Source organism: Chanodichthys erythropterus, chromosome 15 (assembly GCF_024489055.1).
Source record: "Chanodichthys erythropterus isolate Z2021 chromosome 15, ASM2448905v1, whole genome shotgun sequence".
NCBI classification, from domain to species: domain Eukaryota; kingdom Metazoa; phylum Chordata; class Actinopteri; order Cypriniformes; family Xenocyprididae; genus Chanodichthys; species Chanodichthys erythropterus.
The window spans coordinates 15,076,633-15,093,544 of NC_090235.1; the positions used below are offsets into that span (position 1 = coordinate 15,076,633).

The window sequence follows — 16,912 nt, forward strand, 5'->3', positions numbered from 1 at the left end:
ACACACTCAGAAGTGTCGTGCATGACTATTATTGAAGGAAGTTTTGATAATAACTATAGATAAACTCTTATTAGTTACTTTAATGTTTTATGGGGACATAATGATTTCTATACTGTACAAACTCTATATTCTCTCCCCTAAACCCACCCATCACAGAAAACATTCTCAAAAGAGATTTCAGGAATCCTGGGAATTCAATTCCCTGTATTTCATAATGGCTTTCAAGAAACAAATATTTTCAGTTGTTTTTTGATATTTTTTATTAAATCGATTTGACCTGCTCTATAATTCAGCTGATCAAAACACGTTATTGCAATCATTACATCAAAAAATGACACATGACTGTGAAATGTGAAACAAATGATTGTAAACAACAGCAGATATAGTTAAAAGTTTAAAACATGCTGAATACTGAGAATAAAGAGAAACCTTACAAGATAAAATAAATAACTTCTGAAGATAAAACAACAATGTGGCCAAAGCTTGAGAAAGTGAGAAACTGCAGAATAATCAAGTTTAATCTGTGACACTGAATCAGTATCAATATACAGCTGATATAAAGAGACTCTTGAACACAAACTCAACAGAATCATCTGAATGTGACTCTTATTTTCAGACAGAATCATCAGCCTCCATACAGATTCAAACAAATCTTGATATTATGACGATATATCTGTGTTTAACTTGAGCTCTCACATCTCAAGCAGAAGAAACATTTATATACCAAACAGCCAATCAAATTCAAAATACAATATAATAAAAAATTATTTTCAACTGACCGTTTTTCTCTAAATAAACACAAGAACGATGCTCAATCACAGTCATTTAAATGTAATAATATTAATAGACAGCAATAATCACCTACATTATCAAACTCAAACAAACTGATTCGGACCGTTGGGAAGAATCGGTTCAAGGCACTGAACTGATTCAATCAGAAAAGAACCTGAAAGAATGATTCGGTTCACCGTTCAGACATCATAAAGGAAAAGACACGAAGCTGTCCTGCTGGTGTTTTCTTCAGAAACTTAAATAGCCTTAAATTAGTACAACAAAGCACATATTCACGATGTCGCTGTGAATATATATCCAACACATCACCTTCACAGAAAGACAGAGAAATGAATACTGAGTCTCCATCAGTCTGACACCGTGAGCGTTTTAAAGTCTCAAATGTCTGAATGCTTTTGCGATGAAATGTGTCTGTTATGCGTGTAAATAAGATTAATTTCATTAATTGTTCTGTTGTTTGTGGTTTACTATCAGAAATCATCTTTAATCTAAGCAGATGTAACTCTCATTCTTAACCTGATTATGCCTGAAGTGCCTGTTAGCTTTGTAGTGTGTACATGTAGTATGTAATAGAGCGGTTTGTGAATGAATGAGCTGCCTGAAACGAGTCTTGATTGGCTGAACAGCGTCTCTTTGCCCCGCCCTCAATCACTGTAGTTGTGTCTGAGACTGGAGGAGTTTGGTTCGTGTTGTTCGTGTCGAGAAGACGCTGTTTTCTGCTGCCAAAGCAAATCCACTTTGATGAGATTGATACGGTAAAACTGACGATCCAGATATGATAATGAGCGTTTGGTTTCTGACCAATCACAACAGACCGGGAGGGCTGACCAATCAGAGCAGAGCAGTTAAGAGACCGAATCTTTGAACGAAGCGTTTCAGACACTGAGAGAAAAGAGCTGATGCTGCAGTGGATATTATGAGAGAATTAAAGTGTTTTTGACCTTCGATGAATGTAAACCTGTTGTTACAAACAAATAATGTGGTATTACTAGACAAGTAAATGAATTTGATGGTGTTTGCATCATTAATTCTGTTATTTTCCTGTTTATTACAGTGAAGTTGTTTTGAAATAATTTGTATTGTATAAAGCGCTGTAGAAATCAAGCTGACTTCACTTGACACACTTCCTGTTTCTGTCTGTCCATGCATTTCCTGTCTGTGACAGCGATGCGTTTCCTGCGCGACGGTTACGTCCTCTGAGCTGCTCTTCTAGGCTGCCGTCTGCGCAGGTCTGCGAGGCTGCGCGTCTGTCGCTGTATGCCCGGCGAGCGCAGCTCCTCCACCTCCGACGCTATGACAGGGTCGTCGGGCTGAACGGGGCGAGGCGGAGGGTAGTTGGGCTGGTAGTAGGAGCCGTAGCTTCCGTAGGGGTCGTCTTCCTCGGCCTCGGCCTCCGGTCCGTACGGCTGGTACGAGCTGGACGGCAGTTGAACTGCAGGAACATCTCTGTCAGTGAGGTCGCCATCAAAGCCTGGTTCTGACCCGCAGAAGCAGCACGTACAGAGACGGACAGGACACACATTACTGAAGCAGCGGCTCTCACCCGATGGACCAACAATCAATGACGTGCAACTATATAATCATGCAGTGCGGCCAGAAAAATAAATGGACCAAGACATCAAAGGTCGTGTGTCATCCATCACTTAGTCGAAGGCCATCAAATTAGACAAGTTGTGTGATGCGTCTCATCCTCAAAAACACACGAGGTCAAAGAAAACATGACTCGGAGGACATTAAATAAACATGAGGATGCACACGATGTGAATGAGCTGCTGAGATCATCAAACCAACTACAGCTTTCCTCTTCAGTCTGCATCACCTTCATCTTTCTCTGGATTACAGACTTCATGGTCTTATTAATAAATAAATATTCAATATGTCAGGATATTTTGCTGCTTTGGTACCATGTTGATGTCGAATGTAGAAATGGAGCCAAAAGCAGTTGAGAAACACTTATATACAGAGTTAGTTCACCCAAAAATAAAAGCTTCATCAATTCATTCAAAAGCGGCATGTGAGAATTTTTTTTCATGGTGGTTAAAGCTAAATTTAAGATAATTGCTGATGTCAGAAATGTTCTCTAGACGCCATTGAAATAATTCACTGCAAAACCTCGAAGTGTCGTGACTCTAAGCTGAACGATGACAAAGATTTTATTTTTTGGGTGAAGTCTCTCTTGACTGTCATTGGTTGACAGGCCACACCCCCTGCCCCGCCCCACATGCACACATTACTATTCAATGGTTGCCAGCCCCGCCCCCACAGACACTACAATGCTCATGTTAGATGTTCAGCCTGTTTCACTGTGTTAGTGTGACACACAGAAGCCGTCAGGAATATCATACTATTTCTGCAGTATGAATCCTCTGTACAGTATGTGAATTATTTCTATGCATTGAATAGGCTTACTGCATCTGTCAAAACATGCAGTATAGAGTATTCAGAGCACACAATGACCAACTCCTTTTCTACAGAGTTTGACTGACTTGCCAAATTAAACATGCAACAGTGAGGTCATGTGACAATGAAGGATAAAGCTGCGCATTTTGGAGATTTTCTCTGATAAACTGCGATTTAAAATGACTTGTTTGAAGGGCTTCACAAATGGGGCAATTGTTTTTTGTGATCAACACAAACAATTGTAAAAGTACAAGACAGACTGATTAAACGGTCAAACTTTTATCAAAAAACCGCATGAAGCCCTTAAAGCTGCTCTTGTTTGTGAAGATGTCTGCCGCAGGTTTGGTTCTCAGATGCATGTTAAAGCAGATGCAGATGGAGTTCATTCTGTGAATCGAGACGCTGAAACACTGGCGGATCATGAGCTGCTGGCGTCTGAATGAACACAGAGCTGCGCTTCACTCTCTTTCTATATCTAATTAAATCACAGCCTTTGGGATTTAATAATAGCACTAAGCCATACCGCGATTTCAGGTTTATTTGGATTTATCTTGCAGCCGTATGAATGTATGCAGTATGTTAATATTCCATTCTAAACAGCCAGAGAGAGAGAGAGAGAATTTAGATTTATCTCATGCAACACGTGCCACAATAATCACATGCGCAACAGAAACCTTATGAAGCAGTGAAGGACGATTAACACATACTCACCTCCCACATTGTACCCGAGGCAGGCGTTCTGGTCGCAGTATCCGGCCGGTCCCGGTGGACCCACTGGTCCTGGTATTCCAGGTCTGCCGGGACTCCCGGGGTTACCGGGGCGACCAGACGGACCTGGACTTCCTGTCCTCCCTTCACCAGGCGGTCCTGTGGCACACAAGGAAACAGATTCTTCAACTTCCTGTTTCATATATTCTATCGAGTAAAGTGGCTAAGATGCCCTTAAACACACACACACACTGAACAATAGTGTGTGTGTGAGTGTGTGTGTGTGTGTGTGTGTGTGTTTGTGAGTGTGTGTGTGAGTGTGTTTGTGAGTGTGTGTGTGAGTGTGTGTGTGTGTTTGTGAGTGTGTGTGTGTGTGTGTGTGTGTGTGTGTGTGTGTGTGTATGTGTGTGTGTGTGTGTGTGTGAGTGTGTGTGTGTGAGTGTGTGTAGGTTCACCTGGAGGTCCGGCGGCTCCTCTCGGTCCCTGCACACCCACACCTGGATTACCCTTCTCTCCCTTCTCACCTGGAGGGCCTGATGATGAAAACACAGTTTGACTCTCCATCTTCTCTGCTCAAACACGATCAACAGGTGTGTGAATGTGATTTACTCTGTCTCAGTGATTTGGCTTTACTTGCTTAGTTGGGCTTTAAAAGACTATTGATATCCAGTAATATTATTGATCTGACTGCACTGACACTATCAGATGAGAAAGAAACTGAGCTGAACTGATCTGATCAATGTCTCTATTGTCTTCTGTAGAGCTGCTTTACAGCAGAACATCTCAGGTTACGACTGTATTTATTGTTCCCTGAGAAGGGAATGAGATGCTGCATCAAGGACGCTTTGGGAACGCATCTGCGTGATTGCATCTGAAGCACGTGTCAACTAGTCCAATGGCGAGACGGAACGTCACAGGCAGGTGACATCACAACCAGGAAAGCATAAAAGTACATCCGGAATGACTGGCGTTAGCTTCAGTTGGCCGAAGCAAGTCGATCACAGGGATGAATAAAGTATGGCAGGGCGACGCAAAGGAGAGCAGAGGGCTTGCAAAACATTGGTCGGCACCTTAGGGACATAGCCCGGCTTTAGCTAGAGGAAAGCCTTGACCATCCCTGGTGCGAACTCAAGGCACGTGGGGGATACCAGCAAGGCCTGGAGATCTCCTACTCTTCTAACATAAGAAATGGCTAGCAAACTTTTCTGAAGCCGCATCAAGGGGCTCGAAGGGAGCCATAGATAGGCCTTCTAGCACAATAGCCAGTTCCCAAGCTGGAACTCTGGTACGGATTGCAGGCCTCAGCCTCAAAGCACCATGAAGGAAACCTGTCACCAACGGGTTCCTCCCCACCAAAACACCACCCACAGGGACATGGTAGGCAGCTATGGCCGCCACCTACACCTTTAATGTGGACGGGGACTGCCCGGCAGAAAAAAGATCTTGCAAAATTCTAACACTGAGCCAATCAGACAGTTAACTGGATCCCATTGACACATTCTGCACCAAGAAGCGAAGACTTTCCAGTTCAAGGTTTAAAGTTTCCTTGTGGATGGAGTTCTAGAGTAAGGTATGGTCTCCACAACCTCAGCTGAGAGACCTGAGTCTATGAGTTGGGTCCCCTCAGAGGCCAAACGCACAGGTTCCATATCTCTGGGTGAGGGTGAAGGGAGAGCCATTGAGGAGGGACAATAGGTCCAAAATCTAAATTCAGCTCGGCCAGTATATTGCTACTAGTAGTAGACTCCAGAACTCCTGGGAGCAGAGCAATCAGGGGAAAAGCGTACAGACGTAGCCTCGGCCATGTTTGAGGGAGAACCAAAGTGGACAGTGCGTCGTGTCCTGAGACGCAAACAGATCCACTTCTGCTTGGCCAGAACCTCCCATATATGCTCCACCACCTCGGGGTGAAGTTGCCATTCCCTGGGCCTCAGCCTCTGTCTCAACAGGATGTCGCCTCCTACATTTCGGTACCCCAGGATGTATACTGCTGTATACTACTACAGAGAGTTTCCCTTGGGACCACAGGAGGATCTTGTGCACCAGTTTGCATAGTGGACGCGGATGCAGACCTCCCCTGGTGATTTATGTAAGAGATTACCAATGTGTTGTCAAGCACATGATGGCCTCTTAGGTCTAAAAGGAAGTGTTCCTAAATGTCATGCCATCATCTCCAGAAGAGGCAAATGCTCTATCTCACCAGCCTTGATGCTCAACACATCCACCTCCTCAGAGCTGGATCGCTGAAGCACCGGGCTCTCTCCTCGGGCGGAAGAAGCCGCAGCGCAGGCTTCCGATTTCAGCGAGATGAAAGGGTGAGGCCCGTCTCTAAGCCCTCTGAGAAATCCATTTGCGATCCTCACGATCTGAGCTAGAACCGCAGAGAACACAAGATCACTCTCCTTGAGGAGTGACAGGTGGGAGCGGAGCGTGGGAAGAGGCAGCTTGTCACAATACTCTCTGTTAACCCCCCCGAAGGCTGACAGAGCATGCTCCGCTCCCAAACCCATAACACACAAATCGTGTGTATTCCAAACCATGAGAAAACGAGGGCAGGGAGGAACAAACGACTTGAATACTTGCTTATTCACCATCATATACTGTGATTGTGTACTGCACTATATCAGGACAAAACAATAAATAAAACAAACATGTGTGTACTGTATAAAGCACTGTAAAAAAAAAGTTGGTTTGGAACTGCAGAAAATAATGTTTGTTTCCACATGAAGAGTTGTTTTTCTCTCAGTTTAGTGGTGTAAGTATAAACGCAGTCATCCACCTCTGGCTCCAGGCTGGCCATTCTCTCCGTTACTGCCGGGGAATCCGGGTCGTCCAGGTGGCCCCTGCTCTCCCTGAGGTCCTGGAGTCCCCTGTCGGCCCGGCTCTCCCGGCGGTCCGGGGACGGTGCGGATCGACACCGGCTGGCTGGGAATGTGGTTCAGAATGGAACTGTAGCGTGCCATGTGACCTGCAACCCAGAGAGAGTGATGTCAGACACAATAACACAATCCCAGAATGCTGTGCGCATGTCTGCGGGCTCACTCTGGATCAGCTGCTCACACACTTGTCTCGCTATGGCTTGTACAGAAGACGTGGACTGGACTTCACCCTATTTAACACACACAAGCAGAAGAACGTGAGGATGTTGCTCTTATCCAATCAGACTCTCCAAGGAGGACACTTACCCTCTCACCCTTGTCTCCTTTAGGTCCCGGGAGTCCCTGAAACACAGAGAGAGCGTTTAGCACCGCTTCGATCACTCGTATCATGTGCACGCGTGTACAGACAGACGTACCGGAGGACCCTGTTCTCCTCTAGGTCCTGCAGGGCCATTTTCTCCCGGGGCCCCAGGGGCTCCTGGACCTCCCTGTTATAATGACACACACACACACACTCTATCAACTAGGGCTCCATGATACTTGAGTTTTCATCATGCAGATCATGATCCATAGTTTCAGACTGACTCGATTGACAGTAAATGAAAGTGAAACACTGGATCATGATCTGCATGTAAATGAACACACTGCCAGGCTTCACTCTCAAACACACAGCGCATATATTTATTTAATCACAGGCTTTGTGATTTGACAATCACACTAACACATATTGCGTTACTGATTTTATTTTGATTAATCATGCAGCTTAAATACGAACACGAGTACATCGCGACACCGCTATTAAACCTGTACATGTTTGTGGACTCACTATAGTCCCCGGAGCTCCCACTCGTCCCTGAGGACCGTCTGGACCTGGCAGACCCTGTGGAGGATGAAACACACATGATCACACGCACAAGCACAGCTTTAACATGACAGCACAGCTGACGGACAGTTACCCGGGCTCCTGCAGGCCCCTCACGTCCCGGAGAGCCAGGCGAGCCGGGAACACCCTACAGGAAGACACGACATGACGTCAGCGCAGGCGTGAGCACAGACAGACGTGAGCGAAGGTTCGCAGCGTGTGATTTACCTGCAGCCCTGGAGGACCCGCGTCTCCCTTCTGTCCCGTCTCACCCGGAGCGCCCTGAAAACACCATCACAACAACACAGAATTCACATGTGTCTCAAATCACGCCTTCTGCACACGATGGGTTCACAGAAACATTGAGCTTGTAGAGCAAAAGAACATGACATCAGTGATTTTATTTATAATATAAAAAATACATGTCACGATACGGAAGAATCACTGCAACTCTAAAAGCTATCTGATCTGAGAAGATTTCAAATGATTTTAGACATGCCTTGACTGACTTGATCTGAGAAGATTATGAGCAGTGAGAATGAATCATTTGTGAAACCGGTGTGGAGGGTGCAGCTGAGTTACCGTAGGGCCTCTGATGGAGCGTCCGCTGGGCCCCGGAGGGCCGGGAGGCCCCTGAGCTCCTGGAACTCCAGCGTCCCCTACTGGACCAACAGGACCCTGCAAACAAACATGAGATGTTCTTTTGCAATCTCTAGAGAAATGTTAGTTAGTAAGGTGGATTGTGGGTAATTTTGTACCACAGGGCCGGGTTCACCTCGATCTCCTCTGGCTCCTCTGATACCAGGACCTCCCTGTCACACACACACACACACACACACACACACACACACACACACACACACACACACACACACACACACACACACACACACACACACACACACACAGAGTCAGTGACTGATGTCTGAGATGATGATAATGATGATGATGATGATGATGATGAGGATGAGCTCGTACAGGAGGTCCGGCGGGGCCAGGAGGGCCCTTACTGTCCTGAGTGCAGGTACAGGCGCGTGGGAGAGATGGACAGTCAGCTTCCTTTCTCTGGAAACAAACAAACACATCAGCTGAATCACACACTGTACATGAACATTCATGAATCTGCTGCTCATTTAAAAACATGAATCTCACACACACACACACACACACACACACACACTCACCAGGCTGGGCAGCTCGCAGCATTTGTCCCGTCGAGCCCATGATGTGCTGCACACGATATCAAAGGACTGCAGCTGAAACTAAACACGCACACACAGATGTGAGATGTGTTATTCTAACCATCAACTGCATTTATGCATGACTTTCACTTTGATCTCTCACACACAAGGTACCGGAGCAGAGTTGTCTTTGGAGCCTCTGGATCGAACCATCCGGCCGAGAACCTCCACCCCGTCAGTGCTGATGTTTTTGGCTGCGTTAACAGGCTTCTCTCCTGCCGATTTACAGTCGACCATCACCAGAGCCGAGGTCTTACTCACTGCGATGTGCAGCTGTGATCACAAACACACACACACAGCAGCCCTGAATCATGCTGCATTAGACAACAGGATGTTCACAGACTGAATCTCCTGCGCTTTGTGATTCTGACCTTGTGGAAACTGCCATAGAAGAGTTTCTGGATTTCCATCCCCTCAAATGTCACCGTCTGAAAATCGCCCTTATAATCGGTGTTGAAAAAAGTCAGAGTCTTTCCTGCAACTGTGAAGTGAAGTGAGCTCAGATGAAGTGAAACGAGATTTGGATTTCAAAAGCAAATTTTATATCGATGCATTTGGCAGACGCATTCAAGCTCATGCATTCCCTGAGAATCGAACCCAACCAACCGTGTTGCTGCATGTGCTGCAGGATCCCTCGTTTTATGAAAACAAAGACGGCAGCGTGTTACTCACTGTCCAGAATGACTCCCACTAATGGCTCGTTGTTGTTGTTGAGGATTTCCCACAATGCAAAGGGCTCCTGTGGGGTTTCCGGAAGCAGCCGGAACAGCATGGTGATGGTGTAGTCTGACGGCAGACCCTCCGGATGGATGAACCTGCATGAGAGTTTAGTCTGATTTCATTTCAAATTCAAAGTTTCTGGGTGTATCTGATGACAGTTTTCTCAAATGAAATGACAGACGCTAGTCCATAGGTCTTCAGTCCTGCTCCTGAGGCCCACGGCCCTGCAGAGTTTATATCCAACCTTCTTCAGCTTCTGATTTTCAATCCTGAAGAGCTTGATCTGGTTCAGGAGTGTTTGATTAGGGTTGCAGGACAGTGGCTCTCCAGGAGCAGGGCTGAGGACCAGTGCACTAGTCCGTATCGCCAACTTGTGTTCAGGCCATCTTTTGATTCATCCAAAATTTGTCAAATGTTGCTATTTTCATGACTGGACTCCACTATTATGTGGCAAAAATCTTCCTCAACACACTCATCAGATGCGTGTGGCGAGCGTGAGCGTCACCTGGTGGGCTGCGTCAGGAGCGCGTCGCTGCCGAGTCTGTAGCTGCTGTAGCTGTTGAAGGTCCCCGGCTCCATCGACACGCCGCTCACGCTGCTGTACAGATGCTCCACCAGCCCGAACGTCTCCATCATCCTGAACCCTGACACAGACCGACAACACTGTCACTACAGATCAACGGCCACAGACGTTCAGTCATATCAAGATGATGCCACATAAAAATGTGAACCCAGATTGAGCCAATGCTGAACAGGACCGATGTAATGCACTGTTCACACGGTTCAGGGCATCTGCAGGGGTTTTAAAATCAAATTTAAGACTTTTTAAGACCACTTTCTTTTGCCAGTGGCCACTGAGGCTCGAGTCGCCGGACGTCAGCAGATCTCAGCGAGATGAAGACTTTTACAAACATTCAGACAACACTGAACGACAATAAAGCTCAGAGTTTGTGTGTGTTTGAATCATTTACCTGGTAAAGTGCTGCCGCTCATGGGAACTGATGGACACGCTACAAACAACACAGAAACACACGCATGTTTACTTCACTGCAGAACTCAACACTGCCATTACATACAGGTAACCCTAACAGAAAACTGTCTTCATTTTTAGTTTTAATTATACTTTATTTTATTTCTTACAGAGATTTTACACAAATTTATCCCCCAAATATGGTTAAGTTCAAACACACACGCTTACTTGCTGAAGCAGCTTCACAAACGAAGGTGATCAGTTTCTCTTCGATTTTTCTGAAGGCGTCCAGATCGTCCACGAAGAACACGTGTCTCTCGCTGGGTTTGCTGGCGATACTCACCAGCTCGCCATAATCAGCATCGGCAAACCCGATGGCAAACACGACATAACCTACAGAAAACACACGCTATGAAACACAGTGAAAGAGTTGCGAACTTTAGCACGGAGACAGACTCTCATTGCCTCGGTGACGCACCTTCTGCCTGGATCTCCTGGGAAACCTGGAGGACGTCGTCTTGGGAACGGCCGTCCGTCAGCACCACCAGGACTTTAGGCACGCCCCTTCTGGCTCCGCCCACCGCCGTCAACACGGAGTCTTTGACATGCTGCATGGCTCTGCCTGCAGAGGTCAGAGGTCACACACACACTCATGAGCATCACTGCAGTGTTTACAGCAGAGCTGAGGGTGTGTGAGTGTTTGTCTTTGCCTGTCTTTGTGTTTCCTCCTTTATATGAGATCCTCTGAATGGCGTCCAGCAGGCTCTCTTTATTATCATGGGAGCTGAGCTTGAACTCTGTGCGAGCGTCATCACTGAACTGAGCGATGGCCACCTGAGACACACACACACACACACACACACATCATAAGACTATAATCAGATAATAACTGTATTTTTATCTACTATATTCCATTTTAATAACATTTATTGCTTAATATTTTGTATTTTGATTTTGTGTTACTAAACAATATTTACATCTAAAGTAATAGACCGTTTATTTCTATATGAAATTTAAAAAAAATAATAATTAAAAAACACATTTTATACATTTTACAATTATCAAACCTAAAATAAAGCAGATGTATTTAAATTCCAAGATTTTGCTTATTTTTATGAGGTTTTGCATTTTGATATATTTTTAGACATGATCAAAGACTAGAGTGTTTTAATTACTAAATTATTGATTTGCAAAACTCTCTGTTACAGTCACATCAGTTCATTTGCTGACTTGTAAACTGTACACCAAAAAAATGTCTCTATATTTTGATATTTTATTTCCCATAGCGGTTTTTTGATTGCAAACAATGGAAGATTTTTTCTTAAAAAGATCATTTATTCTTTTCTAATCAAGTCAAACATGTTTTTTGCGTTCACCATAAAGGTCAGCAGGTTTTGCATCACTGCGATCAAGTAAAACACAATGTAAAAATGAAATGCACAATTTTTATTGGTCTAAACTGACTGAACACTATCAGAGGCTTTAGGCCAGTGATGAATGATAACCACAACAAAAATAAATGCTGGAACGCTAATAATTACATCATTGTTTAATTGTGTAAAATTAATTTAAATAATTAAAGAATTAAAGTAATCAAAATTAAACACTTACTAAAAAGGATTAAATATTTTATTTGTTTAACTGCATGTCATGTGACATCAGAGAACCACGAACGTCGTTAAATTATGGAAATATGAAGTTGAAATCTCTGGAAGGCGTTCGGCTGACGACGGTTACGGGATCAGACGTGTGTTTGGTGCTGCAGCGTCACTCACTTGAGTCCCGTCCGGCCCGATCCGGTCTAGAGCTCCGGCTGTGCTGTACAGGAAACGGATGATCTTCTGGAAGTTGTCATCTCCGATACTCCATGATCCGTCCACCAGAAACACCAGATCTGCTTTAGCAGCGCGACACACTGACACACACACAGAGCTAATGAAGCCTGCTGTACACCCCTAAACTCTCACAAGGTCATGTGACATGTACCTTCTTTAGTGGCGGGAAGGGTGGGCGGAGGGGCGGTGCTGCTGGTTGTGGTGGGCGGAGACGTGCTCACAGGAACTGCACACACATTTCACCATTACAAAGAACACACTGAAAGCTCAACTCTGAAACTCAATTCAACAACTTGTGATCATTCAGTGTGTGTGTGTGTGTGTGTGTGTGAGTGTGTGTGTTTGTGTGTGTGTGTGTGTGAGTGTGTGTGTGTGTGAGTGTGTGTGTGTGTGTGTGTGTTCATAGGTGTGTTCATATGTGTGTGTGTGTGTGTGTTCATATATGTGTTCTTATGTGTGTGTGTATGTGTTCATATGTGTATGTGTTCATGTGTGTGTTCATAGGTGTGTTCATAGGTGTGTTCATATGTGTGTTCTTATGTGTGTGTGTGTATGTGTTCATATGTGTATGTGTTCATGTGTGTGTTCATAGGTGTGTTCATAGGTGTGTTCATATGTGTGTTCATATGTGTGTGTGTGTGTGTTCATAGGTGTGTTCTTATGTGTGTGTGTGTGTGTGTGTGTGTGTGTTCATATGTGTGCTTATGTGTGTGTGTGTGTGTTTGTGTGTGTGTTCATATGTGTGCTTATGTGTGTGTGTGTGTTCATATGTGTGTGTGTGTGTGCTTTTGTTTATATTACATTGTGGGGACCAAATGTCCCCATGATGTAATATAAACCTGAGTTCACCTACATCGTGGGGACCAGCCAGCGGTCCCCACAATGTAAATGGGTTTATAAATCATATAGAATGAGTTTTTGTGAAAAAGTAAAAGTTTGCACAGTTTCCTGTGAGGGTTAGGTTTAGGGGTAGGGGCAGGGTAGGGGGATAGAATGTACAGTTTGTTCAGTGTAAAATGCATTGAAGTCTATGGAAAGTCCCCACAATTCACAAAAACAAACATGTGTGTGTGTGTGTGTGTGTGTGTGTGTGTGTGTGTGTGTGTGTGTGTGTGTGTGTGTGTGTGAGTGTGTGTGTGTGTGAGTGTGTGTGTGTGAGTGTGTGTGTGTGAGCATGTGAGTGTGTGTGAGCATGTGTGTGAGTGTGTGTGTGTGTGTTTGTGTGAGTGTGTGTGTGTGTGTGTGTGTGTGTGTGTGTGTGAGTGTGTGTGTGAGAGTGTGTGTGTGTGTGTGTGCGAGTGTGTGTGTGTGTGTGTGTTTGTGTGAGTGTGTGTGTGTGTGTGTGTGTGTGTGTGTGTGTGTGTGTGTGTGTGTGTGTGTGTGTGTGTGAGTGTGTGTGTGCGAGTGTGTGTGTGTGTGTGTGCGAGTGTGTGTGTGTGTGTGTGTTTGTGTGTGTGTGTGTGTGTGAGTGTGTGTGAGTGTGTGTGTGTGTGTGTGTGTGTGTGTGTGTGTGTGTGTGTGTGTGTGTGTGTGAGAGTGTGTGTGTGTGTGTGTGCGAGTGTGTGTGTGTGTGTGTGTGTGTGTGAGTGTGTGTGTGTGAGTGTGTGTGTGTGTGTGTGAGTGTGTGTGTGTGTGTGTGCGAGTGTGTGTGTGTGTGTGTGTTTGTGTGAGTGTGTGTGTGTGAGTGTGTGTGTGTGTGTGTGCGAGTGTGTGTGTGTGTGTGTGTTTGTGTGAGTGTGTGTGTGTGAGTGTGTGTGTGTTTGTGTGAGTGTGTGAAACAGCATGCGTGGTTTCCTGCACATACATGTCCTCTGCGTGGTGGTGACGGCCGGTCCCTCCGTGTCCTGCAGCTGAGCGTGAACACTTATCGTGTACTGCGTGTTCGGCGTGAGATCATTGAAGCAGTGTCTGGAGGCGGAGCCAGCCAACCTCACTTCCTGTTTCTCACCGTCTGAAAGGAGGATTCAATCTGGATTCAGTCACACTATAAATCGTGTTTATATGCAGCATGTTTCAGACTCTAAATGACACGTTTGTCAGTGAAGGTTAGACTGCAGTAACATATAATCACATGAAACCTCACAACTGACACGCTAATGATACACACACTCACACACACACACTCACACACACACACACACTCACACACACACACACACACACTCACACACACACACTCACACACACTCACACACACACACTCACACACACACACTCTCACACTCTCACACACACACACACTCACGCACACACACACTCACGCACACACACACTCACACACACTCACACACACACACACACACACACACACACACACACACACACACACACACACACACACACACACACACACACACACACACATGTTTGTTTTTGTGAATTGTGGGGACTTTCCATAGACTTCAATGCATTTTACACTGAACAAACTGTACATTCTATCCCCCTACCCTGCCCCTACCCCTAAACCTAACCCTCACAGGAAACTGTGCAAACTTTTACTTTTTCACAAAAACTCATTCTATATGATTTATAAACCCATTTACATTGTGGGGACCGCTGGCTGGTCCCCACGATGTAGGTGAACTCAGGTTTATATTACATCATGGGGACATTTGGTCCCCACAATGTAATATAAACAAAAGCACACACACACACACACACACACACACACACACACACACACACACACACTCACACACACACACACACTCACACTCACACACTCACACACACTCACACACACACACTCACACACACACACACACTCACATGCTCACACACACTCACACACTCACTCACACACACACACACACTCACACACACACACTCACACACACACACTCACTGAGCTGCGACTGCAGGATGAGGCGGTACAGGTTGGCGTGTCGATGCGGCTGCCACTGCACACACATGCTGGTCGTCCGCACCTGATACGTGTTGAGGTTACTCACTCCCAGATACACTACACACACACACACACACACACACACACACACACAGCATCAGATCCCAGTGAACAGACACGTGTTATAAGAACATTTTGCTCACTCTCACCTTAAGTTATGAAAACATGATTTCTAAAGACGTAATCTTGAACTCACGTGTCTTTGCGCGTCCGCTCAGGGCTTCGCTGGATCCCGTGGTGTAGGTGGCGATGACTTTAACGCTGTACTCCGTCCCGCTCAACAGATTGACGATCAGCATGGTGTTCACATCGTCGCCCACAAACGTCTCCAGAGCGCGGCCGGCCGCTGTCGGGAGGTCACAGGTCAGCCGTGAAGTTTGTGTGTGGCGTGTGACGGTGTTCAAAGCGTCTGGTACCTGAGGTGGGCTGGTAGACGATCCTGTAGCCCATGGTGGGCGAGGGTGGCGCGTCCCAGCTGATGCGGAAGCGGTTGTACCATTCCTCGGACACGCGGAGGCTGCTGGGAGCGGAGAGAGGCACTGCGGAGGAAGAGTGCTAATTATTCATCTCGACTGAACAATTAACGACTACACACTTCCTGTGAAACACGACTGACCCGTACATCTGTTTACTAGTGAGACAGGAAATAGTTCTTGTTCGGATCACCATTAAATTCAAAGGATTTGTTGCGGATTGATGGGAACTAAAATACATATTTACAGTGTTTATAATGTTTGTAATCATTATATTCGATTTAATCGTTTTAACCCGAAACTGAATTTAAATGAATTTTTTAAACATTTGTCACACTGCAGAACTGAACAGTAACAGGCCCTGAAATACACACTTTCCTCTTCGATTCATGTTTAAATTAAACTCTCAGCATTAATGCAAAAGTGTCACCATATTACCCAGAAGCCCAGAGCGAGGGCTCAGCGTAGAGGACACTCACGTGTGCGAGCGACGCGTGTGATGGACGGTCCGTCGCCGTCGCCGTAGACGGCCGAGACGCTGACGCGGTACTCAGTGTCCGACAGGAGAGGCTGCAGCAGCACCGAGGTCTGACCCGCAGGAACCACCGACTACAGCAGAGAAAACACCAGAGCCATCAGCTGACCATCGCAGCACAACAACAAGACCTGAACCACAGGCAGCTCACGCCTCAGTCTTTGAGGAAAAACCAGAGTGATTAAAGCTGTTTTGACAGAGAATGTTCCCGCGGCGAAGCCAAACACATTTGAGGACGAGAGCTGGACTCTCCGACAGATGAAAGAGCGATAAAGAGCTAATCACACGTTTCCAAGTTTAATGCGACAAAATACTTGCAGAAGGCAAAGGGTTGTTTGAGGAGAAATGGAAATTGAGTTTCAGCAGCAATTTGTAGGTTTAATGTACAAATGCTGTAAACAGTTTGTCTCTACAGAGTCGAGTTTTGACTGATATTACAGCATTAGAGGTTAAACATGACAGATCAAAAACAGCAGCACAGTAATCATAACGCTGTCCTTTATCCAGTTTAATTTAGGTTTTGCACACAGATTTATCATTTATCAAATGAAATGATCTGTATATCTGTAGACATTCACTCTGATTCAGTGCT

General features: G+C 45.5%; 1 protein-coding gene across 1 annotated transcript in view; it reads right to left on the reverse strand.

The window, feature by feature from the left end:
* Nucleotides 1-283: 283 nt before the first annotated feature.
* The window catches only part of col14a1b (collagen, type XIV, alpha 1b), a 46,997-nt gene continuing 30,368 nt past the window's right edge, over nt 284-16,912 (reverse strand). Inside the window, exons 21-49 of the mRNA XM_067410974.1 lie at nt 16,265-16,394; nt 15,729-15,851; nt 15,509-15,658; nt 15,253-15,369; nt 14,212-14,358; nt 12,559-12,633; nt 12,348-12,487; nt 11,283-11,406; nt 11,051-11,194; nt 10,801-10,965; nt 10,574-10,612; nt 10,108-10,246; nt 9,555-9,697; nt 9,254-9,363; nt 8,997-9,155; nt 8,826-8,903; nt 8,620-8,706; nt 8,400-8,453; nt 8,224-8,319; nt 7,870-7,923; nt 7,736-7,789; nt 7,606-7,659; nt 7,196-7,267; nt 7,086-7,121; nt 6,943-7,009; nt 6,680-6,868; nt 4,356-4,433; nt 3,904-4,059; nt 284-2,269 (exon numbers count right to left, since the gene is read on the reverse strand). Coding sequence (XP_067267075.1) covers nt 1,980-2,269; nt 3,904-4,059; nt 4,356-4,433; nt 6,680-6,868; nt 6,943-7,009; nt 7,086-7,121; nt 7,196-7,267; nt 7,606-7,659; nt 7,736-7,789; nt 7,870-7,923; nt 8,224-8,319; nt 8,400-8,453; nt 8,620-8,706; nt 8,826-8,903; nt 8,997-9,155; nt 9,254-9,363; nt 9,555-9,697; nt 10,108-10,246; nt 10,574-10,612; nt 10,801-10,965; nt 11,051-11,194; nt 11,283-11,406; nt 12,348-12,487; nt 12,559-12,633; nt 14,212-14,358; nt 15,253-15,369; nt 15,509-15,658; nt 15,729-15,851; nt 16,265-16,394 — 3,270 coding nt within the window. The 3' untranslated portion in view covers nt 284-1,979. The remainder of the gene's footprint in view (nt 2,270-3,903; nt 4,060-4,355; nt 4,434-6,679; nt 6,869-6,942; nt 7,010-7,085; nt 7,122-7,195; nt 7,268-7,605; nt 7,660-7,735; nt 7,790-7,869; nt 7,924-8,223; nt 8,320-8,399; nt 8,454-8,619; nt 8,707-8,825; nt 8,904-8,996; nt 9,156-9,253; nt 9,364-9,554; nt 9,698-10,107; nt 10,247-10,573; nt 10,613-10,800; nt 10,966-11,050; nt 11,195-11,282; nt 11,407-12,347; nt 12,488-12,558; nt 12,634-14,211; nt 14,359-15,252; nt 15,370-15,508; nt 15,659-15,728; nt 15,852-16,264; nt 16,395-16,912) is intronic.